Source organism: Alosa pseudoharengus, unplaced genomic scaffold (genome assembly GCF_046254945.1).
Source record: "Alosa pseudoharengus isolate Yale_2024_CS ecotype anadromous, Long Island Sound unplaced genomic scaffold, YU_APseudo_1.1 YU_APseudo_1.1_scf_5, whole genome shotgun sequence".
Classification (NCBI taxonomy): domain Eukaryota; kingdom Metazoa; phylum Chordata; class Actinopteri; order Clupeiformes; family Clupeidae; genus Alosa; species Alosa pseudoharengus.
In genome coordinates, this window is record NW_027468837.1 from 30,465,641 (window position 1) to 30,489,783 (window position 24,143).

Here is a 24,143-nt window from a genome sequence, read left to right on the forward strand (position 1 = left end):
TAGGCAACAACAAATCACTAAGGTTGCAACATTCAGCACTCGGCCCAAACAAAGAGCTAAAGTTGCTTATGTCTGCCTCCAGTTGGTCAGTCTTATGTGTCTTAGTCCTGCATTAATGGCTTGGTTAATTCAAAACTCACTATTTCACGTTTATCCCCAATGCCCAGTTGCTTGGGTTGCAATGCAATTAGTCATTGCCAAGATTTCATGATAAATATGTGATGCAGCAGTAGCAGAAATGAGAAAAGTGCAGCAGAGCCGTCAACCCAATCATGCACTGGTGAGTGAGGACTATCACCGATACTGTTAAAGTGGAAGTCTAAACACCTCAGTCACTAAGACATTGCCTACTGGTTTTCTCTGTTTGACTTTGTCTTTGTTTGTTTGCTTGCTGTTGTCCCTCTGCTGTTCCTCTCTGCTGTTGTGAGGTTTCGTGTGGACCATGTCTGTCTGGGTGTTTTAGAATAGGACACCAGACAACTCATTCCATGGTAAAACAATAAGGAAAAAAAGTGGATTATTAGACTGTTACTGCTTCTTCTCCCAAGCCCTTCCAAATGGAGGGAGGGTTACTCTTCCATGTTCACTGGTGTTGTGGCCGTCGTAGGAGTCCTCTGTTCACTGTTCAAGTCCCTTGTTCTCTGTCAGGTTGATGTGTGTAATTCCGAATATGTCTGTCAAATTGACTGTCAAAGAACGCTGTGGGTGGACCCTCTGGCTAGTGTCATTTGTTTTCTGTTTGTGATTCTGTGTTGGTCAGTAGTCAGAAGTCAGTAGCGTGTCTGCAGATTACACAATGCAAGACAGAGGAAGTCCAGACCTTTCACTTTAACTGAAGGAGGATAGATTTGTTTTTGTTTTTCTATCCTCCCTGTTCAGGTCCTTTACCACTGAATACTTGAAGTAGCAGGGCAGTCTTCTGCTCTGAGATTATTATATAGTGTACATGGTTGACGAAAGAAAATAAAAAAGTGCTGTTGCATGATCATTTTTACTTATTGTGCCAACTAATAGTGTGAACAACAATTTGAGAATACTGTCTTGGCCTCTATGCAGAGTATGGTATAATAGTACACCATATCATGAAAAGGTGGGGCCTTTATTCAGTGGCTCGGTAAATCTACAAATTCTCAGCCATGGGATGACAAACTTAATGTCGCACAAAAGGCCTGGTGGTATGAAAAAAGTATATCAAAGAAACGTATGACTCTTCCTGTACATGTTTGGCTCTCTTGCCCAGTCGCTTTTTTGTTTTTCTTTAATGATGTCAAAAATGCAAACCTCTGGATGAAGCAAAACACTGTGACCAATGCCAGAAACATGTTTTCTTTTTTTTGTTTTCACTTTTTTAAAAGACAATTTGTTTATATATTTGTGTTTTTCTATTTTGTTATTTCTATAGTTTAAGCATTTGAATATGTACGTTTGAGATTGTAATATTTGTATATGTAAATGTTTTTGCGTTGTACAGTAATGATTTGGATCTGAGTTTAATGTGAGTGTCCAGCATGCTGAATGATCACTTGTGTGAACGTGGGGTTAAAGTCCCATGGTGCATCAGTCCTCATACGATAAATGCATCCGCATTGTACTGGTGTGATGTGTTTGAGAGTGGTGTGTCCTCTCTCTCCTGTCGTATCCCTGTAGGTGGACAGCCTGTGCATTTGTTTTTTATGAAAGTGAGTTTGCATGTCTCTGAGGTGTTGTTCAGCGAGTTGAGAAATGAGTCGACGGTGCATGTGTTTGTGAGGCTGTGTGTGTGGTGAGGTGCGGTCGGGTCGGTGCATGTGTTTGTGAGGGTGTGTGTGCGGTGCGTTGCCGTCGGGTGGGTGGGTGTATTTGTGTGTGGGTGAACTGAACATTAACCCTTCAGCAGGGGAGTTTTAGATAGATAGATAGATACTTTATTGATCCCCAATGGGAAATTCAAAAAAGTTTTGAACATTCTAACAGAAGATTCTGTTCTGCAACAATGTAAGGTTATAAAAATAAACCCAGATATTCTTTAGAATGTTCAATTTCACAACATTCTCGTCACACCAGTGTGACGGTATCTGCTGGTCTGGGACTGAGAGTGAGTTAAGGGTGAGCTGATAGAGGGCAAGTTTGACTGATATTATTCAGCATGGGTACTGTTTGTCATGTTTGGTGTTTGTAAATCCAATGAGGCTGTCTCCAGGGACACCTAGCTCCGATCCACCCCCTCCCCCCTGGTGGTTGTTATTGTATGTGTTCTATCAGAATATTACTGAGTGTTGGCCAGCTTGTTTATATCCATTCAATAAAGGTGAATTTCTTTCTGAAGTAAGTGTTTGTCGTTGTGTAAGTTTAGTGACTACAGAAAATATATTTACATTGGATGCTGGAAGTAGCCTACCAAAAGAGATAGTTCTTGTATACTGTATCAGATTTTTATCAGAGGACATTACATTTATTTTGACTCTCAATTTTATAATGTGCTTGTATTAAAGTCAGAATTTGTTATTATTGTACCATGTTTTTTTTTAATGAAAAGGGGTTTGTAGTTTTTATACTGTCATTACACATTTAATTACCACATAAACCCTTCTCCAAGCTGATTGTTATTCAAAACATGCATAAACTATTTACTACCGGTAATTATTCATTTACTAATTAATAATGATTTAATTGTGGCTTTAACAAACCATGTGTTATATCAGAGAAACAATATTAACAATTTCCCACAGACTTTAAAAGTTGAGAATGACCCAGAACTACAAACAGAGGAGCAGAGAAAACTTCTGCACAAACTGTAGCCGTCAGTGGCCACCTGTTTGTGCTCACCAGTCTGACCGGCCTAACAACTGCCTGGGAGACAGCTGCCTCCGAACAGGCTCACAGAACAGATATTTGGAACATTATCTGGAAGATGACATGGGGAAGTAATGCATAAGTAAAGAGTGTAAATATTTCCTCTACTATTGGGTCAGTAATGAACATTAGAATAGCGTTTTGTTTGCAAATGTTTGAGTACATACATAAGCATTAATAAGCAATTGTTTTTATTGCAGTTGATTTAAACTTGTTCAAATTCCATGTGAGCATGGAACAAATAAGGGAAATAATGAGGTCAATCAATTAGTTATGGTCAGCATCGTGCCTTTCCAACTACACAAAGGGGCTAATCTTCAAAGCCTGCACACAAATCTGGTGTGGGTGTGGTGGTACAAAAGTATAAGTATATATACTCTTTTGATCCCGTGAGGGAAATTCCCATAGATATGCTCAAGGCGACTCACATAAATGTATGTTATTTGAGAACCTGTCAAGGGGAGAATAATTGACCCTCAAATATTCCAGACTCAAAATTACGCTTACCGAGTCAACAGGCTTCCATTGCTTCTATGGGAATTGAGCCCACACAGCCATTGTTTGTTTGGCTAACCTAGCAGCAGTAACATAGGAAGGCAGGACTTGACAAAGGCTCAATCAAAGATCTTTGACAACTAACAAAATAGAGCAACATAATTTATTTCCGCTTCAACCCTCTTTGGATCAATCATGCCCATTTAGAGTACTGTAGAGCCATTCATAACCTCAGGACAGGCAATACAGAGTGTTGGACACACTCAGTCCCAGTAAAACCCCATAAATAATAGGTATGTGTGTACTTTTGTGCATACTGTATGTTGATCTGTATGTTTGTGTGTGTGACTATGTCCAGACAATATTAGCGTCCTCTCAACATGGAGTCCAGCAGTTGATCGCCTCTGTCTGAGAACCAGAACCCTGCCATGGCGGCCACCGCCCCCATGAAGATGGAGGTGAAGACCATGTCCCCCTTGGCCGCCAGCGTGCCCAGAGCACAGAGGATCACACCGAAGAACATCTGCTGGAGGACCTCTATTTCCTCTTCCTGGATGTCATCAAACAAGCCCTTCTCATGAGCAGCTTCAATCACATAAGAAAGATGAGAAGTCATTACGTTTTTGGGAATGTACTCTATGTGCCTGAGCATATGTATGCAGGAAAGCTATAAGACTGTTGCATTAGCGGTGCCATCCATACAATGTGGTTTAGTGACAAAGTTAGCCCTTCAGAAGTGGTAAATCTCCTAATAGGAGAATCCCATGGCTTACAAAACAAAGTCGAAAAAACTCTTCTTTTCGAAGGTTTACCACTTACTGTGTGTTAACTTACCCAGGTTTGGCACTAAACTGAAGGTGTAAAAGTATAACCTAACCTTAACCAATACATGGTGGGACTTTCTGAAGCTAGACTTTTTCCACCTCTGTGACTATCTACATACTTGAAAAACACTCCAGGTCTGAATGCAGAGAGAAACAGATGAGGTCTAGAAACAGATGAGGAGAGTGATGTGTCCGTGTTAATCACCAGATGTCTGAATGGCTTTACAGACGCCATCTTCCCGACGGAACCCTTTAGCACACTGGCAGTAGAACGAGCCCTCCTTGTTCATACAGAACTCATCCAGGCCAGGGCACATCAGTTCATTCTCACTGCACTCGTCCACATCTAGAGGAGAGATAACTTTGGTTATTTAGGCATATACCAAACCCATGAATTTTTTTTTACTGTAAATGTAACCTATATATCATAACCTAATAGGGGCAGCCGTGGCCGACTGGTTAGGGCTTCGGGCTTGGAACCGAAGGGTTGCCGGTTCAATCCCCGACCAGTAGGAAAAATGTGGGTGGGGGAAGTGGTTGAACACTGCTCTCCCATGCCCATATCCACGGCTGAAGTGCCCTTGAGCAAAGCACCTAACCCCTCACTGCTCCCCGAGCACCGCTGTAGCTCACTGCTCTGGGTTAGTGTGTGCTTCACCTCACTGTGTTTTCACTGTGTGCTCACTAATTCACGGATGGGATAAATGCAGAGACCAAATTCCTTGTATACGCAAGTATACTTTGCCTATAAATCTGATTTACATTTACGTGTAACATTTTACATTTACATTTACATTAACCTGTGCTGTGATGCGAGTAGCGAAATAAAACACTGTGATTGAAACTGCTGGCCAAAGTAGCTGAGCTCATACCAACACATTTTGCGCCAGTCATCGTGTATCCAGTGGCACATTTCTTACAACGAGCTGGTCCACTGCCCATACACGCTGCACATGCAGGATCACATCCTATAGAGATACAGAAAGAAAAACATTAGGAGAACAAAAGCAACTTTAGGGCGCACAATAGAGTACTGAAGCTATGACGTGGCGTTGTCATGGCAGCAATTTCACTGGTGTACTGGTGGCATCACATTACTCTCAGTTCTTAATACACTGCATCCCTATGTTTTCCACACATGCCCCGACATGTCCCAAACAGTCTGAATGTCCCAAATACAATGAATGTCCCAAAGAGTCTGCATGTCTGGTGCATTATACCCTGTGTGTGCAGTTGTTTTATATTCCACTCTAAGTTATGCACAGTGAAAAAAAGACGTCACTGCTTGCGATCTCAGACGTGCATCCCTAATATCTGTGTTCTCACCTCTGCACTCGAATGAGCCCTCAGTGTTAAAGCAGTAGGTGTTCGACGGGCAACCGGCCAGCTTGGTGTCACACTCATCAACATCTGCAAAGTCCAACAGGGAGGAACACCAAAGACTGTAATATACGTTCAGACAGACATGACCTCACTTCCTCTTTACTCTTGAGCTCAGAAGAGTCCTGTTCACTCACCCACACAGTGGCGATCATGGAGGCTCCAGCCATCTTTACACGCAAGGCATGTGTGGTTGTCAGACCCACCGCAGGCTCTGCATGAGTCGGAACATTGTTGGAGCAAGACGAGCCATGGGAGAGACAGGCACAGGATGGCAGACAGGGTGGACTTCCACAGTGGCGGCATCACTCAATGAAAGCTACAATGGAAACAACGCAAAAAGAACCATGTCACACTGCCTTCCATAAATATACAGGGAGATGTGTAGGGGCTATTGTTGTGGAAATCCAATATTCAAAATTCAGCTATGGATGTAGAAATATGCCCCAACCCATAAGGGGTCTCTGTTGCAAAACAATCCTTGTACAGAGTGCAAATGTAATACATTTCAATGAAAAAGTTCCAGGTATTAAAAACAAAAACACAAGCACACACACACAAATACAAGATCAGGTTAGACTTATACCTACTTATTAGAGTTTATCCACCTGTCCACCACCAAGTTTATTCAGTAATGGCAACTTTTAACATTCAAAAAGTATACTGTATTATCCACATTCACAATATGTACACTCATAACCACTCTAGGAACCATTTAATACCACGTATTGTTATAAACATTGGACAATAACCTCCACCATCATCAAACATGTAGTCCACCTCACCGTTATCACAGAATTCATAGTTTACCCAGCTCTTATTTTACCACTACATCCCTGCACACACACACACACAAAGATGAGATCTGGTTAGACCTATATCTATATCAAGTATCAGGTCATAAACCTGAGTAGGTTAATTAAGACTCAGTGGTATAACTCCCAAAACTAGAGCCCTATTATCGTTTTGTTAGCATGAAGCCTTAGCGCTCTTCTTTGAGGAGGCTCACCACTTACCTAACTAACAAGTTTGTGACTAAACCACTTGTAGTGGACATCTACTGTGTAACACAATATGCATCTGGAAAGAGGTTTGTTGAAAGGACATGTACAGGAGAGATTATTTTAAAACAACAAACAAAAAGAGAGTGAAACAGATTGTGACAGCACACTTGTTTTATTTTCACTCCCATTATTTATTATTCGTAACGACACTCACAAAAATACTCTGTTACACTGTGTTTCACCTGCTTCCCACAGTCATGTCAGTATCCCTTCTAATCAACGAACTGTTTTACGAATTGAAGGCTAGTTTCAGGGTGCATATACTGTCACTATATATTATTATACATCATTATTACAAGCCTTCACCAAACCGATAACCCGTAGACGCAGGACCTGTTCGTTTAAACGTGCGTAAAATGTTACCGGTGACAAGGCAAAAATAGTACTTTTATTTCGGGTGTACGAATTACAACTGCTAGAATTGCACATGGTCCTCAACAAACACTGTTTAATCGAACAGTAGAATGACATGCCAAAATGACTCAAATACATAAAATGATTGTTTACCTCTATCCATTAAGGTCTCATAGAAATATCTTATTGCTTGTCTCGTGCTTCCGTTTCGTGCTACAACTGCGTGGGGGAGTGTCATCTATATCTTGGCCAACTCAAACAAGCGCTCGGATTGGTTGTGCTCTTCCGCTCACTCGCTGGAGTGTTGTGACGGCCAATGACATGCCATCTTGAGTACCACTTACTGATAGCTTTTTTATATTTCTAAACATAGCACACATGATATGCAAGCAGTTTCTAACTCGCCGCTGGTCAAAAAGTTAGGTCGTCAGATGAATACAAATTCCTGCAACTGCCCAAGTGAAGGCTGTTTCTTATGCAAAAATAAAAATTTCCAACATTTACATACTTCATCAATAAATTCATTTTATAACGGAAACGTGGGCTTGATAATGTCAATTGACAAAGAAGCATAAGCAGAATAAATCCGGACGGAACCAAATACACTTTAACAGGTTCCAAATTATACAACATATTGTGTTGTGTACAGACATAATAAGTGCTGTGATACAGGTCTGTGGCGATGGCATCGTCATGACAGCCATCATGTTTAAATGAGGAAAAACTCAGGGCTGGAGAGGCACTGCCTCACCAGAGTTTGTTAGTGTCCTGGACAGCCACTTCCCCCTGGGTCTTGCAGATACCCCACCAAGCCCCATGAGAGAATCCAGAAAAGGTTGACTTTCTGCAGGCAGGCTGTACAAACTCAGGCCCCGGAACAGGAGTGGCAGGCCGGGGTCTCCTCCCCCTGGGGGGAAGGGGCTGTGAGAGTCAAACTGCACCAAGGAGAAGATTCTCGACGCACAGCCTCTCTGGTGGTCCTCCAGCAGGCAGCCCAAAGCAGCAGCGAACACGTCTGCGGGCGGTAAGGCGGGTGACGGAGGAGCTGCGTCCCCGTCTGAGTCTTTGTCTCCAAACCTCCCGGCGCGAGGCGGCCCTGTCCAGCCCTGCCAGGTCCACTCCTCGGCCCGCTCCAGAGCCGTTCGGCTCAGTACCACCAGGGCGCGTCCGCCCGAGGAGCGGAGCAGCTCCATCTGCGCGTGCAGCCAGGGCACGGGGCCCAGAGCACCCTGCTCCATCAGGTTCCAAAGGTCCAACGACACGGCGAAGCCCAGAGACCGCAGCGTGGAGCCCAGCACACACACCTGCTCCGACAGGGACCCGTCCTCACACGGGGGGTGAAGCAGCAGCACATGACCCCGTCCTCCTGTGTGTGTGTGTGTGTGTGTGTGTGTGAGAGTGCATTTGTTTGAGAGTGGAGGGGGGGATGTGTGGAGAAAAAGTGTGTTTTAAAAGTGCTTATTTTCCAATTAAATGTATTTCATGGGGAGGGATAACAGATAACAGATAAGCATACATATCCATACACACCTTGGCGAAGGTTCGTTCTCTGCCACTTCTGGATCCACTCTGTTCAAGAAACAGAAATTCATATGAACATGGATGCCATGCCACAGCGCAGCAGGGCCTGTACACTGTAGCTACAGCTAGGAAGCTGCTCTTCAAAATCAATATAAAAAGCTACACCATGTGCCCATATTTCCATGTGTGTGTTTGTGTGTGTGTGTGTGTGTGTGTGTGTGTGTGTGTGTGTGTGTGTGTGTGTGTCTGCGTGCATGCATGTGCGGATGTGTGCAGGTGTAGATGTGTGCATGCATGTGTGTGTGTGCGCCAGTGTATGTGTGTGTGTGTGTGTGTGTGTGTTTGGTTTGCATGCTTCCCACAGATTCTTCACCTGTCCACATGGTTCAGGACAATGAATCCATTGAGTAAGGGATAATGTATAGAACGCCGGTCACCGTCTGCTTTCACTTTTGAATGAAGTTCCAATGCAAGAAGTGACCGGAATACTTGCGGAGTGATATGATCAGCAGCACAAAACCCGTTGCCATTGACAGCGGTAATTATATGTTTGCAGCGGTAATTACATGAATTTATTTTACCGTAAAACGTTGGGAAATCCCATTCAAGTCAATGGAGCGTTCTACTAGCATTGTGAAGAGCCGTATAATAATTAAAGATACTGTAGGGCCAACGGCCGTATGGCCAAGAGAAAAGGTTAGATGTGGCCAACATCCCCCTGACCTTTCACCTGCGGCCTTTAGCACTGGATGCAACATTCCAACAACCAGACAATAGAATCTGACAATAGAGATTACCTGGTTCACATGCTTTACCACTGTTTTCACAAAATTAAAAACAAAATTGAGCCTGTGCTTACTTTTCCAGCAGGTAGGGGCTACCTGGGATGACGATAAATGACTGAAATCAGCAAGGAACCAGATAAGGAAGTAATGTGGGAGAAAAAGAAGAAGCACTTACTCTCAAGAGTTGTCCTCTTTGAATAAAGTCCAAAGATGATCAGAGTAAAAAGCAGAACCACCACAACGATCGGAATACTCCAGTGCCATCTTCTGGCTAGGAAGACATATTGTAGAGTACAGCCCGATAATGATTCTCACATAAGGTCAGTAGTGTATGATCATTAGTAATTTTTTCAACATACTTCAGACTCTCTAAACAAAGGAAATAAACAAAAAAAATATTTTTGGTGGGAAAAAAATTACAGTAATTTAGATTCTCACCATGTTTTGGACACAATGGACCAAATTCTTCTCCCATCACCTCCATCTGAAATAGAGACAGCAGGGTGACTACTAGATAAGGATTAGGGGTTATTTATTAACCATCATCCATTTTTTTCTATTGTTCAATTCTACAGCTAATTTATTTGATCAATTGTATATCATTGCATTTTTATTGAATATATTTAAGTGAATAAAAGTGTGTTTTGTCTTGTTCTGGAGAAGACAAGAGAGTCCTTGAAAAGACACTTACCCTAATGCAAAGAGGATGGTGAGGGCTGACATTCAGGAAAGACCCGGATAACCTCTGAAAGATTCAACAGCAGGAACACAGTCATTCGTGTGCATGTTTACAGTTCATCTAACTTACTAACTTAGATCACTTTCCTATTGTCAAATCTAGTCTAGTGACCTATGAGCACTGGAGCTGAAATTACGTACCCATGATCCATTGTCATTGCTTATCCAATCGTCACCTCCTTCCGGGGTGCCATTCTCCATATCCCGACAGGTCCCACCAGGCCCTAGGCGGCACAGCCTCACGACCACCTTCTCCTGGCACGGCACACTCACGTTCCAGCTCAGAGCCAGCACGCCGCTGTAGGTTCGGCTGAGCACCACGGATGCCGTGACGTTAGCCAAAACATTCTGACGTAGCACTGGGAGAGAAAGGGAGGAGTTGAGAGGCAACTTGTCTTACAACAGCAGCTTTACGGAATCACATCGTAAGCCTTAATACTGCTAGGCATCTTTTACAGAAATTTTCTACCTTTGTGGACGTCCGCAGCCTGTTTTTTCCTAAAGAGACAGTTTTCAGAGCGTTTTCCCATTTTGTTCCATGCCTAATCACAGAGATGTTGAGTTACATAGTTAGATAATAACAATAGTATTGCACATTACAACGATGGGGCACATTAAAATACATTGAACATAGTCACATTTAAAGGAGAAATCCGGTGAATTTTCACATAGATCTCCGTTTCTCGAGGTCACCGATTACTGTCAGTATGGAAAAAAATGAAAAACAATTGGTTTTGCCTAGCTCCAGTTGCTACAGCCAGCTGCTAACGCAGCCAGGCAGCTACAGCGCTACACTCTGAGGTCATGTCCTTAAGCCCAGCTGTTTCTTATGCAAAAATGACAATTTCCAACATTTACATAGTACTTCATCAATAAATTAATTTTAGAACAGAAATGTGGGCTTGGAAATGTCAATTTACAAAGAGTCATAAGTGGAACCAAATACATCAGGACGGAACCAAATACAAACCAACTTTGTATCATTTGTTGTAGAAATCCAAATTATACAAAATATGTTTGTGCTGTGGAGAGAATAAGTGCTGTGATATACAGTAGGTGTGTGTACACATGTCCCCGATTGTTTCCGTTTTTTCGTACCGACAGTACTCTGTGACCTCGAGAAGTGGAGATCTATGTGAAAACTCGCCGGATTTCTCCTGTAAGTAACAATCAAAAATGGAAAGCCCTATGGCAAATGACTAAAAGCAGTTTATATTGTGTAAGGTACCTTGTGTCCAACTCTTTAACTGCATAAGAGTATATTCACACATATGGTAATTTGCATTACACATGCTATGTTGAATCTCATAATCTAAATATTTCAAACTGTAATTTTTTTTGCAAATCATCCATTTGTCACTGTAAGGTAAGTGGAAGTAATCAATAGTTAAAAATGCATTTTGGATTTGATCACTAAAATATAATGTCTATTTTTGTAACAAAGGTACCCTAAAATGTGTATGTCATAGCTTTCTATGAGTTTACAAATAATGTGCGAGTGTTGTTATGTAATTACCTGAAAGCACATGCAGGGGGTGACAGAGTGCAGTGGAATGGGTCTGGGAAATGGCTGTTGGGATATGCAAAGCATGTCAAGTGGGGAACAAAGCTCACCTCTATATCCCCAACAACTAATAGTGAGTGTCGTTAAAAAAAAAAAATGGCCTTACCTTGCAAATCCCTGCCCTTTCTGACTTCACACAAATGTTCACCTTGTCCGTTTTGCCTTCAACTTTAATATGAACTTCCCCTTTTTTCAGGTCCACTTCAGTTGACAGTTTAGGTGGATCTAACAATTCAGCATAACAACTTGGATCAATGTGTTTGATGTGTTTATCGTTACACTTAAATAATGAAATCATCATATCATTCTTCAAACAAAATTACAGCATAAATGTTTGGCTTAATTTCATTCAATAGGATTTACACGCATTCTCACTGAATGATCACAGGAACACGATGGACTGTAAACACTGACTTACCAACACAATCTTTGAGCTGTGACTCTGTACAATCTGTGGAACACAACCAAAACAACATCAACATTCCATCATTGCAAGAGCTCTGCCCTAGAGATATTAAGGTGAACCACAGTACAGTAGGCCACCACACCTCTTTCATGTGGGGATGGCATGTTCAGCATGTTCAACATTTTCAACGCTACTGAGTATCGCTCAGTAGCACTTTTTATGCCAGTGATTAAAAGAAAAGTCTTATGGATGTCTTCTAATGTGCAAGTCAACTTTCGTTTTTTATATGAACATCTAACGGTCATAGGAAGTAAACACTTACTTGTGGCTATTGTGGGTACTGTGACGGTAGTTGTGACCTTACGGATGGAATCAGCAGTCACATGCACTATGCTGCCAGCTGTCAAACCCTTCGGTTTCAACAACACACCAAACCACTGTACAGAACGACAACCACAAAGAAGACAGCACATTACAACACCCAGTGGCGCAAAAAGGGGCATTCAACATATGTAGCACAAAGGGGCGCTACGCCGGAGGGCGCGCCAAAGTCATGGGGGAAATTCCATATAAAATATATGAAAGAGTGCATTTGCTGTCATTAGCAGTTCTTAAGTGATTAAAACATGCTCAATTATCATTATTCACACATTTTAGACCACTAAGACAGGCTACAGTTAAGGCCAACATTATAGACCCTTTCAAGAGAGTTCCATTATCAGCATCATAGTTGGCCCCACAAGGCTTCCGTTTTAACATTCCATATGTAAGGGATAATGGACGACACGGTGGTCTGTTCACAGAAGTTAATGCACGGTCGAGGTTGTAAAACGGCCCCGACGCGAAGCGAAGATTCACTGAACAAAAATGCTGATGTGGTACATGAAAATGTAGCTAAAAATGTGGAGAATGCAATGCAATCAAGCATTTTGGACGATATATTGTCACAAGCTGGCAGAATAGGCAACAGGCCGATGTGCGTTTTATTTGGAGACTGTTTTGCGCGACAGAGACTGAGTTTGCTGCTGATATTCTGGGGATAGGCCTAGCCAATGTACGACTTTTGCCTTTTAATATATTTGCTGCATTAGATCAGTCTTTCTAGAACAGGCAAGGGCTTTCTAGCCTCACGTCAGCAGCGCTGCATCACCCATATAGCCTACATTAAAACAACCAGCCACCACCTCTAGTGTGTGTGCCTCTCTCGCTCAGAGGGGAGGGAGAGGCTGAGGGTCGATCCAGCATGGATTCTAAACTCTGTGGTGGATAGGATCTACAATTAGGTGTTAATAATATTACCACGCTAGGTCGAAGTACTCCCAAGTGCTATTGCGCCACACATTGTAGTTCTCATGTTTATTCGCTTGGAAAATCGTCACGTTTCATGTTGTGTGCCCTAACATTTTTCATCAACTACTCCTGCAACTGTATTTAAGTAGGTAAAACGTGGAGGTGTTTGAATACTGCTATGTGCCTCTCTCTACGGCCACGGCAGAGCCCGCTAGCATAGCAACATGCTAACACATTCGCGCCGCGCGACAGAGCGTTTGAGTGCACCTACCGACGCGGGAGAGGTACGACTCAACTCGTGAAAGTTACGGTAAGAACATATATCACTACTGATTTTGGGTGGCGTGTTGCTTTAAGGCCCGGTTATACTCGACGCACCCGACCTGTAGCGCGACAATGTGACGTCACAGAAGCGCCGTAACCATTTATACTCGCGCGTCGTGGTCACGACACTAGTTGCAATATTCTCCTGAACAGAGGTGTCGCTGTTGTGAAATGATTAACGCTAACTACGTTAGGCTACACAGCAGAAGAAGCTGCATTAAGAAACACTAGTAGCAGACAGTAAACGGGCTCTGCTATTACCTAGCCTCTGTGATGGTACTTCAGACTTTGGTTGCTACTATTCACTAGGGATGGGCAGAACGAGGCTTTGTGAAACAACGAAACGTTCGAAGCAATTGCGCCGGAATGTGTCGAGGTTTCGAAACAATCCGACACCCGTAACTCCATGTTAGCAAAACTAGCCACTAGATGTCACCATCACATTTTGACCGTGAAGCACAACTGCTTCAGACGAAGAATATAAATAGCCAACATGGAACGCACGATTTCGTCCACAGCTACGTGGTTGAGTGGTTAACACACTTGCATTCGGCCGGAGCGTCCGGTGTTCGATTCCCTGCTGGTGCTTAGAAATTTCAGACTATATGCCTTCAATAACAAGAATATTTTTATATCTGCCAGTTAGATGTTTTGTTATTTCAGTTTCATAGTACATTATCCTTTGGAATATGCTGGAGAGGAAAATGCTACAATGGTTTTAAAATGTAGGCTATGCTTATGGCCCAGGGTTTTTTTTGGGAACATGTTGTAGGGAAATAAAGGATACATGCGTTAGACTAAACAGGTACAACATGGGAAAAATAAACAACACATTTTTTGTATGTCAACATACATTTTTATTTAGGAATAACAGTTGTTCTGCCGTCTTGGCATTTAATCTGTTTCTTGTTTTTGAATAAACCTCCCCAGCCTTGGAAAAAATTCTTTCACAAGGCACACTTGTTGCTGGCATGCACAAATATTTTTTGGCCATCACAGTTAGGTTTGGATAAACCACTCTCCTCTCCTGCCAGTATTTCAAAGGGTCAGCTGTTCTTGAAATAAAGGCATCAGTCATATATTTTTTTACTTCTGCTACTATCTAAATATTAACGTCACTAGACTATATCTATCTAAACTATCGCTCACTGTCTGTCTCTAGCCTGTCAACTAATCTATATCACTAACCTATCAATCACAAGAATGCACTATAAATCGCTATATCTCTATATGTCTCTATGTCGCTATATCTCTCAAAATCTCTCTCCTCACAAAAAACCCACAAAGATAGGATGTGTTTGAATGACTTTTAAGCATTCTGGGACTTTGTAATTTAGATCAAACAGGTGTTTACTCGGGTAATTGGCTCGCGCGGTAAGGCTGTGCACCTGTCCAAACCAAATTGAAACACCACGAAGCCTCACTAAGCCATGGTCACGTGACATGGGCGTTTTGAACCACACTTCGAAACACTGTTCGAAACACTTGCGTTTCGGAAGCTCGACACTGTTTCGAAACGTCAGCTTCGAGCGTCACATCCCTACTATTCACAACTACCACCATCATTATCATCTAGTTTCCAAGGTGTGCGCACAGGTAGATAGATAGATAGATAGATAGATAGATAGATACTTTAGTCATCCTGAGGGAAATTTTAATCATTTAAACAGTTTAGTTAGCTGGCTAGCTAGCTAGCAGCTGGCTGAGTTTGTGTAATTTCCTGAAGTGGAAAGAGATTTTGTTCAGGCCTTAATAGATATCCTTTGTTTGAAAATAAATCGTTTCTATTCTTTCCTCTTAATTCCATGTGTTGCAACTCTGACTGGTAACTTTGTTAACTTATCCAGCAAACTATTAAAAATTCACGAATGTAACACTGCAACTCGCTTGCCCTCGAACTAGTCCATCTTCCTGTTTCCGCCTTGTCGCGCTCGTCTGAAAAAAAATGAGTGGTGCACTACCGTGGGCTACACGGCCAAAACCCTGGCGCGCAAGAGAGATCTACGTCATTTTGACGTCACGTTGTCGCGCTACCGGTCCGGTGCGGCGAGTATAACCGGGCCTTTATCCTTTGTGCAAGAGCAAGAGCAAGAGCTGGCAAAAGGTCGTTATGATAACCGTTTGACTAAGCTCCCCTTAAAGTGACAATGCACCAATTATCAAAACTTTATCAAGTTAAAAATACACAGTAATAGTGTAAATTATTGGCCTTTTGTTTTACTTAAGTTGTTTGTGTTACATTTTGGTTGTATCATTTAATATTGATAAAATGGGTAGTTGCACCCTAACAACAAAAATGGGTAGTTGCGCCCCTTACAACAACCTGTGGCCACGAACATGAGCTGCTTACCTCAGTCTGCCTAGGATGCTTCCGTGAAGAGTGGAAAGCACACGCCACCTTGTAACAACGAGGGAGCCCTTGCGCGATGGTGTAGCACAAATTCAAGGAGGCAGCTGCAAGGAGCAAAACTGGAACGTCAGGGCAATCAGTCAAGAAACAGTCAGCCACAGTTTCAATGCACAGGAAAATACTGTGAAAACTTGAATACAAGTCTAGTCCAAATTATACGCAGGTCCCTTTCGCTGGCCAGGTTGGGACAAATAAAGGGAGGTCTAAATTAGAAGCCTGGTCTATTATTTAATGGAAGTTTTTTGGCTGTATACAGCCTCTTGAAGCCCTCCAGATCGCCTGCTTGAGCTAGTTCTATGCTGCTTTGATATGCTGCACTCAAAAATTAGAGAAGACGCCACTGCCTAAAACACACATTTTCCACTGATGAATGGCAGGCAGTGTTAGCCACATGAGTTCCTACATGTTTAAATTTAAATCTCTCTCTCTCCCTCTCTGTGTGTGTTTGTGTGTGTGTGTGTGTGTGCAAGGTTCGCCTAGATAATACGGTGGGTGCGAGTTTGAGTGTATTTGACAGTGTTAAGGGGGCGTTCACATTGTACACGGCATGCGTTGCGCTCACCGTTAAGTTGCTCTTGGTTGAGGTGTTTGTTGTGGTTGCCGACGGGCTCAGTGCTAAAGACCTATGACTTAGAGCTTGCTGCGGTCAAAGTTCAACATGGCTTGAACTTCGACCGCAGCACGTGCAAGAGCGGCAAAGCGTCAAAATGCGTACAATGAAACCCCGGCTTCAGGGTGTGATTGCTTTATTAAATTTCACCTCACTGGAGAGTCCCCACCTTGACGTAGCTTCCCGCTACCTATATCGCCGCCGAACTCAGGCCCTGTCTCCTGGAGCTAGATCTAATGGATCATTTGTAATTGATATGTTATTGGACAGCCTAATTTTTAGTCAACTTGCCAAAAATTCACTCACTTTGAAATAATTAATCTGGTAGTATTTCCCTTCTTTTGCTGAGCAAAAGTTTTGTGGGGAAATAATTTAAGACCTGGCCCATATAGACGCCAGGTCAAAATAAAAGTTGAGCTCAGCGACCCAAGCAAATAAAAGCCAGGGCTACTAATAATCAAGTTTTTATGGTATAATAAAGGTCTTTCATAGTACATTGCGCCCAGCCCATGAAAAGTTTGGTGCAGACACAGAGCTAACCCAAGAAACCGTAAACCTCTGTACCTGCCTGGGGCAAATACAGACCAGCCTTTGTATTTCACACTTGAATTTCAACATTTGTAAGCTGTATTTACTGATATTAATTGATCAGAACTAAAAGCAAAATAATAGGCTTTTCAAATGCTTCTTTAGTCCCAACTTGCTTGTAATGACTCACTAACAATCTCTCCCTCTCTCTCTCATACTCGCACACAGACACACACACAACCTACGTTCTTCACTTGTTGCAATAGAGGTTTGGGGCTCCACCTCTTTTCCCCCTGCTGTTGAGATTTCTTCCTCGGGGTATTCTCCATCATCTTCATCATCACCACCACCATCATCATCACTTCCAGGGAAGGAGTCATTAGTGATGCTGAGCTCTAACTGCACTTGTAGACAGAGTTCATACATACTCATACTGCTCTTTGTAGAGCAAAGGCAGACTTCGGCCTGGATGCTGAGCACCTTCATAGAGTGTGGCCATGGCAACAGAAGAGGAAACATGCTCTCCATGGCGCAGACCGACAGACCCTTTAGGAACATACCACAGTGAAACACAGAGGTGTTAGTAACATGTAACGAATGTGGTCTTCTTAGATGCATGTTCCCTCTGACGTACTTGCTTCCTTCCATGGTCAAAAACAACTGTGGCTTATAGGTACAATTCCAGTCACAGAGAACACACATTTGGAAGAACTGCCTTAGAGGCCAATGCTGCACAAGGGCACGGGAGGTGTGAAACAGGACAAACTGGGTCTCCACAAGCTGTGTGAAGACCATGATTCCAGTGTGTGTATCTATCTGGGAGATCACAGCAGAAATGTATGCAGTCACTGGAAAGGATTGTGGTGTTCACTAAATATTTTTAAGCCTGCGGCCTCGGTTAAAATCATGCCTCTGCACAAAACCTGAATTTCTTCTCTGGCTTGATCAGCAATACTGTTGTTGAGATTGGGTCTATTGGGTCTATCAATGACTTGGTCTGTCAAAATGACAGACAAATGACAAATTCTCTTCAGATTCAGAATATGCATTTCCCCACCATAGCTATAATATTTAGTTGTAGTTAGATTGAAGTTGAGTCATTATGATGGGCAAATTCCCTTGGGTCACAATTCATCTTCCAACAGAATAAGAATTGAGGTGGAAACCTATTTTATTTGACATGTAATGTACATTATCTAACTGTGACAAACACATTAAACACCAAACAGCAAGATGAGAAGACAAATAAAAAATAACTACATATTGCATTAAGACAGCCTAAAACTTGGTATTGTTTTTTTGATTTTGCTACTAATAGTTTTAAACTATTCATAGGTCAGGGTTAATCGAAAAGCAACATTATTTTGCTTTACTTATTAGCAAAATTACTATCCTGTTCAGGTACTTCACATCTTCTTGATTTGCTGATATCTACTGAGGTGGGCTACTTGGGCTGATATTCTTACCCATTCAAAACCTCTTTTGCTTAGGTAAGGTGCTATAGTTTTACAATCACGGCACTTTGTTTCAAAAGACTCAATATTAAACCTTGACATGTCATTATTTGTTTTTATTCAATAGGCTATACATCTGTTTAAAGATAATAAAACATGGTTCATGGCATGTTCATTAGCAATTGTGAAACATGAAACTCAAAGTATGTTGGAGTGGATATCTGAGACAAATGTAGTTTCTTGGCATCAGGCAACAAGGTTAAATATTTGTTGATATATTTGTAGGATGTATTATGGTGGCATGTGTTATCATACCAGTTAACAAGTTGCTCATTCTATTGCATAGCCTATTTACAGAAATTACCAAATCAGCTATCTCTCTCTCTAAATACATATTTGATGGACATTTGATTGAACTAGGCCTACATTTCAAATAGGCCAGCTCACATTTCTTGATAAAATAATGATGCACTGGAGAGACCTTTAAATTTCGTTGTAGGCCTATCTGTGACAATGACAATAAAGACCTATTCTATTCTGGCTCATAATAAAGTTTTTGTTTGTTTGTTTGTTTGTTTGTGGGTAAAAAGAAGCTGAGTCAATAATACCCTGATTATGAAATTACCAATAGCATACCTCGGATAGGTTGAAGGGGTTCTGCGAGTCATATTCCAACTTCTTCAGGTGAGCGGAAGTGTTTATACTAAACTGAAGAATGATCAGTAGGGATCCCAACAAATTCAGCTGCCTCGTAGCCATCGACAGTTTCAGTTTCCTTCTACCGAACGTTGCGTCGTAATTACATAGGAATTATAAATTTCCCCTATGTTGGTAGCCTACGACTGACCACATCACTGGCCTACATGTCGGGTAATTCATGGATCCAAAAGCAAACCTGTATGATAAAAACGGAGAATCTCTGTCATTGTGACACCAGGGTAAAACGGATTTCCTCAGTAATAAATCTTGGTTTTACATTCAAGTCAAGGCAACTTCACGCAGCCCCATTAAAGGAGGTTGATCCGGACCGACAACAATTGAGCACAGTATTTTGGTCCATTAGCCTACTACATCAATTATATCTAGGCTAGGCCCACTGTCTGAACATGTTTGAAAGTAAAGATGACATGCCCGTTTAGGAAACAAGGCTATTCGGTCACAAACGGAGCAGATCGTGTAGCCTACAGGTAAGGGCACGTCCTAGGAGCCAACCCCAAAGGAGTGACATATCCGCTCATGTTTCAGGATGTGGAAACTTAGAAAATCTTACAATTGGTAATATTGTTGCCTGTTGAGTACAAAAATCTTGGGATATTTAACTTTTAGCCCGTAATGTTAGGCAAAAGGCCTACATTTTGAAATGTCAATTAGCTTAAAATAGTCAGCGAATAAATAACAGTAGCCTAGGCTACCCAAGGCTGATGTTACTCACATTCGAAGTTGACAGACACTGTAGTTCCTTGTAAGTAAGTAGGCTAACACACGCTAGCCTACTGATTGTAGGCCTAGGTTAGATTGTCCATGTCACCCAGCTCCTAAAAATCGTAGAACGTTTGCATGGTCTGAAGTTAGTGGTAACGAAAACAGTAAGGTAGGCCTACTACGATTAGCTCCAGTAAAACTAAACTTTTGCCGAACGCGACAGGTGGATGATTCAATGCGATGACTATGCGGAACTCCTCCCCTATATCTCTGACGCAATGCTCTCCCTGAAGGTAAATTAGCTGAAACTGATAAGAACACGGAGCTGGTTTACTGGTTCACTCTTATTTAAACAGCGGGTTAAGTAAATATCAATATTTTACTGCACCCCACCCAGTAGGCCTACCATACCGTACCATATTGTTTTAAATGCACAACACAAGCACATTGCGAGGTGGGGGATAGGGCCTATTAAGTTCAGGTCTTAGAAATTGTCACTTTAACCAGGAGTGTGGCCTAGTGATCAAAGTCAAGTCCAGTCCAGTGCGTTTCCCAAAAGCATAGTTGCTAACTATGATGCATACTCACTGCCAAATTGTTGACAGTAGGCTATTTGAGTCACACGTTACAGATACAGAAATACAAAATTCGGTCGTATTTCTGTCACATTTTAGTACCAAATAAATGCTAACAAATTATGTTCTTATTTCTTAATTTTTTTCTTAAAAAAACGTCATATGTGACAATATGAAGCTTAAGTGTTTGTGCATGCGTAACTCACACGGACTCACATTTGGCAGTGAGACTAAGGTAGTTGCCATCATAGCAACTATGCTTTTGGGAAACGGACCCCAAACTGTCACTAAATCACAGCCGAAGACAAATGCGTGGTTGTGTGCTTGTATTCTTTACTGTGATTCCCATAAACCAGTAGCCTAGTTCTCAGACTCCTTCTAGTGGTAGCCTACTCCAGGAGTACCAATGTTTGTTTTTATAAAGATGACATAATAACTTCAAATTATATACAGATATATAACATCCAAAATCCTTAACCACGCGATCACTGAAGTTACATTTAAACTATTTTTGATGTTTGGTAGGCTTAGGCTATTCAGGTAAAACGAATCAAATGAACCAAAGGCAGGCCAAGGCTAGGTGAACTTGGCTATTAAACGGGAGACTTTCTGTAGCCCATCTGTAAACAATTCTGGGTCTTACATTTAAGTCGTATGTTTTCCAATTATGTGCTATTGGTCTGTATGCATATCCATGTTTGCACTGCTATATCACAAACATATTGTTTGACGGTGGCGCGCAATTTTACGCACGGGGCGCACCTTGAAAGTGTTTGCCCCTTCCCGAATTCAACCCTTCCCATAACGTGTAGGGTGCATTGTGCTTGCTAGATTCGTTTCTTTTAACTTGTCGGCCAGCCAGCCACGGTCATATGACCTATAATTCGAAAGAAAATTGACTGTGTGAACCACAAGTGTGAAATCATGTATGTCAGCCTAAATGGAGAGTGACGTCACCAGTCGAAATAGCTGTACCCCCCGAAGCTCACGGTATGGCAAGCAAAGAAAAAAGAAGCAAACGTGATGGATCAATGGCTTCCATGGCACTTGCCAGCAACAAACAACTCAAAACAGTATGTGAACTGTATACTGTATACAATGTGAAATTGACCAGTGCCATTGTATTTTAATGCCAGTAATAATGGTGGTAACTTGTAGAGCCAATTATTTTCTGAGGTGGTCCTTTGGCTGTGCTGAAAAGTGAGAACCACTGCCATAGACAGACAACACAGTGACATGGATTTAGTTTGTGGCCTGTCTCTTAATGGTGTACGCCTACTGTAGGCTACACTGAAGTGAAAATAGCATTTATAGTTCCACTTTATAGTAAAGCATTCATATTTACTCTAGATTACAAAAGAAAACTTCAGTGAAAGTGTTTCCAACAGGCTTACTCAGAGTACTATAAGTCTAAGACAGCGCTCTATGACATTGGTATGTGGTCAGAAGCATATCACAAAAATTAAGTATAGGCTTAGGCCTGAATACAATTCTGAGTCGATGGCTGGAATGTTGTTGATCAGGAAAAGAACATTCCAGAAGCAATCAGAGCTGGATCAAATGTTCACAAACCTGTTTGGTGCATTCAAACACTCCTTTGCTTTGCTAAAGTCCGACAAGGGCTTCAGTTTGTGGATATTTATATCCATTGACTCTGTGTTAGTCTAGTTATCATTATAACAAGGGTAAAACATATTTCTGGATAAAACAAAGCATGCATATACTTTAAAAGGTTTAAAAGACCATCATTACCAGATTACCTGACCGAGCGACCACAGTTCGTCAGACTGAAGAACTGCCTCTCTGACACTGTGATCAGCAGCACCGGAGCGCCACAGGGAACTGTGCTCTCTCCAGTCCTGTTCACCCTGTACACATCTGACTTCCGCTACAACACCGAGTCATGACACATGCAGAAGTTTTCTGATGACACTGCAATTGTGGGGTGTATCAGGGACGAGCAAGAGGAGGAGTACAGGAGCCTGGTGGAGGACTTTGTGCAGTGGTGCAAACTCAATCACCTTCAACTAAACACTTCAAAGCCAAGGAGATGGTGGTGGATTTCCGAAGGTCTAAGCCCGCTCCGCTACCAGTCTCCATTGATGGGGTCAATGTGGAGGTGGTAAGCACCTACAAGTATCTGGGTCTCCACCTGGACAATAAACTGGACTGGTCGGCCAACACTGATGCACTCTACAAGAAAGGACAGAGCAGGCTGTACTTCCTGAGGAGGCTGCGGTCCTTCAATGTGTGCAGCAAGCTCCTCAGGATGTTCTATCAGTCTGTTGTGGCCAGCGCCCTCTTCTATGCAGTGGTATGCTGGGGAGGAAGCACAAAGAAGAAGGATGCTGGGCGACTTGACAGGCTGGTAAGGAAGGCTGGCTCTGTAGTGGGAGCTGAACTGGAGTGCATCACTTCAATATCTGACAAAAGGACCCTAAACAAACTGATCAACATCTTGGACAATGAATGTCATCCGCTCTACAGCACTATCAAAAACCAAAAGAGCTTGATCAGCTGGAGACTTCGCTCACTGCCATGCACAACTGAAAGGCTGAGGAAGTCATTTGTTCCTAGGGCCAATGAACTGTTCAATGCCTCACTAAAGGGAAGAGGAGACATAGACTTCTCTGCTTAGTCTGTCTGCTTCTCCACCCTCTCCATGTCCATGTTTTTTGAGTACTGACTGCCCACTACTGCTTACTACTGTTTTACTACTGTTCTACTATTGTACACAGCCTAATGTTTTCACTACTGTTTTACTGCTACACTGTTTTTCATGCTATATTAGCACACATGATCAATGGCTGCGGTCAGGCTTCTGATACAATACTGAATGAATGAATGGCTATAACCCTATTACCTCAACCTTTTCTTGCACTGAAATAGTTTTTTATTTTACCTTGTCTACATTACACGTTACTCTCCTATTTGTCTATATTATTTATGCTGGTCTCTAGACCTTACTCTTGCACTGTTGGACTAATGTTGGACTACTTTTTGCACCTTCACCATGACACTCACTCTCTTGAGCACCTTGCCAGGCACACATAACTAAGGACTATGGTTGGACTACTGTTTGCACCTTCACCATGACACTCACTCCCTTTAGCACCTCACCAGTCCTGGCCCTGTCACTACAAGCGTCTTATGCTTGATCATCCTCAAGCACATTGGACTTTCTTAATTTAACTTATATAGTGTATTTAGTATTTAGTTTTGTTAGTTTTCTTATGTCTTATCTTCTACTGTCTTTATTGTACAGTGGAGTTTAGTTATATGTTTATACTTACACTTATGTTTACCATTTCTGCTGTAAGTGCATGTTGTGTGTTATGTCTGTATGCTACTGAGACCCTTGAATTTCCCCTTGAGGATCAATAAAGTATCTATCTATCTATCTATCTATCTATCTATCTATCTATTTCTCAGTTCATTTTGATTCACTTCAAAGGTTATAGCACCATGTTGTTTAGAATTATTGTGTCAGCTATTGAGACGACAACTCAAGAAACTGTAATGGCTATCAAACAAATTTAATAAAATGAAAGTTGTAGCCTGCAGTCT

The 24,143-nt window shown here is 42.0% G+C and overlaps 2 protein-coding genes across 5 annotated transcripts; both read right to left on the bottom strand.

The window, feature by feature from the left end:
- Positions 1-3,006: 3,006 nt before the first annotated feature.
- On the bottom strand, positions 3,007-7,166 carry creld1a (CRELD disulfide isomerase 1a). The gene is made up of 6 exons (XM_076269379.1): positions 7,103-7,166; positions 5,669-5,850; positions 5,478-5,561; positions 5,024-5,119; positions 4,357-4,497; positions 3,007-3,912 (listed from the first exon to the last, which is right to left on the bottom strand). The coding sequence occupies exons 2-6, from the start codon at positions 5,835-5,837 to the stop codon at positions 3,692-3,694; spliced, it is 711 nt and encodes a 236-aa protein (XP_076125494.1). The 5' UTR covers positions 5,838-5,850; positions 7,103-7,166; the 3' UTR covers positions 3,007-3,691.
- On the bottom strand, positions 6,689-22,483 carry il17rc (interleukin 17 receptor C). 4 transcript variants are annotated; one of them, XM_076269377.1, is made up of 15 exons: positions 22,337-22,483; positions 19,216-19,474; positions 17,371-17,671; positions 15,928-16,031; positions 12,286-12,400; positions 11,976-12,008; positions 11,664-11,782; positions 11,510-11,563; positions 10,463-10,535; positions 10,135-10,352; positions 9,947-10,000; positions 9,694-9,739; positions 9,431-9,526; positions 8,480-8,518; positions 6,689-8,315 (listed from the first exon to the last, which is right to left on the bottom strand). In XM_076269377.1, the coding sequence occupies exons 2-15, from the start codon at positions 19,336-19,338 to the stop codon at positions 7,675-7,677; spliced, it is 2,016 nt and encodes a 671-aa protein (XP_076125492.1). In that variant the 5' UTR covers positions 19,339-19,474; positions 22,337-22,483; the 3' UTR covers positions 6,689-7,674. The 4 variants fall into 4 exon arrangements, with proteins under 4 accessions (XP_076125492.1, XP_076125491.1, XP_076125489.1 ...); XM_076269376.1 differs by having other exon boundaries at positions 22,329-22,483; XM_076269374.1 differs by lacking the exon at positions 22,337-22,483 and adding an exon at positions 20,012-20,711.
- Positions 22,484-24,143: the final 1,660 nt, after the last annotated feature.

Excerpts from the sequence above, each read along its gene's own strand:
- creld1a (XM_076269379.1), bottom strand. The coding sequence starts at position 5,837 with ATGCCGCCACTGTGGAAGTCCACCCTGTCTGCCATCCTGTGCCTGTCT. Across the intron at positions 5,120-5,477 it reads GGGCTCATTCGAGTGCAGAG|GATGTGATCCTGCATGTGCA; the intron begins GTGAGAACACAG and ends GTATCTCTATAG. Across the intron at positions 3,913-4,356 it reads TAAAGCCATTCAGACATCTG|CTGCTCATGAGAAGGGCTTG; the intron begins GTGATTAACACG and ends ATGTGATTGAAG.
- il17rc (XM_076269377.1), bottom strand. The coding sequence starts at position 19,338 with ATGGCTACGAGGCAGCTGAATTTGTTGGGATCCCTACTGATCATTCTT. Across the intron at positions 11,783-11,975 it reads ACAGCTCAAAGATTGTGTTG|ATCCACCTAAACTGTCAACT; the intron begins GTAAGTCAGTGT and ends CTGAATTGTTAG. Across the intron at positions 10,001-10,134 it reads GCAATGACAATGGATCATGG|AGGTTATCCGGGTCTTTCCT; the intron begins GTACGTAATTTC and ends TGAATCTTTCAG.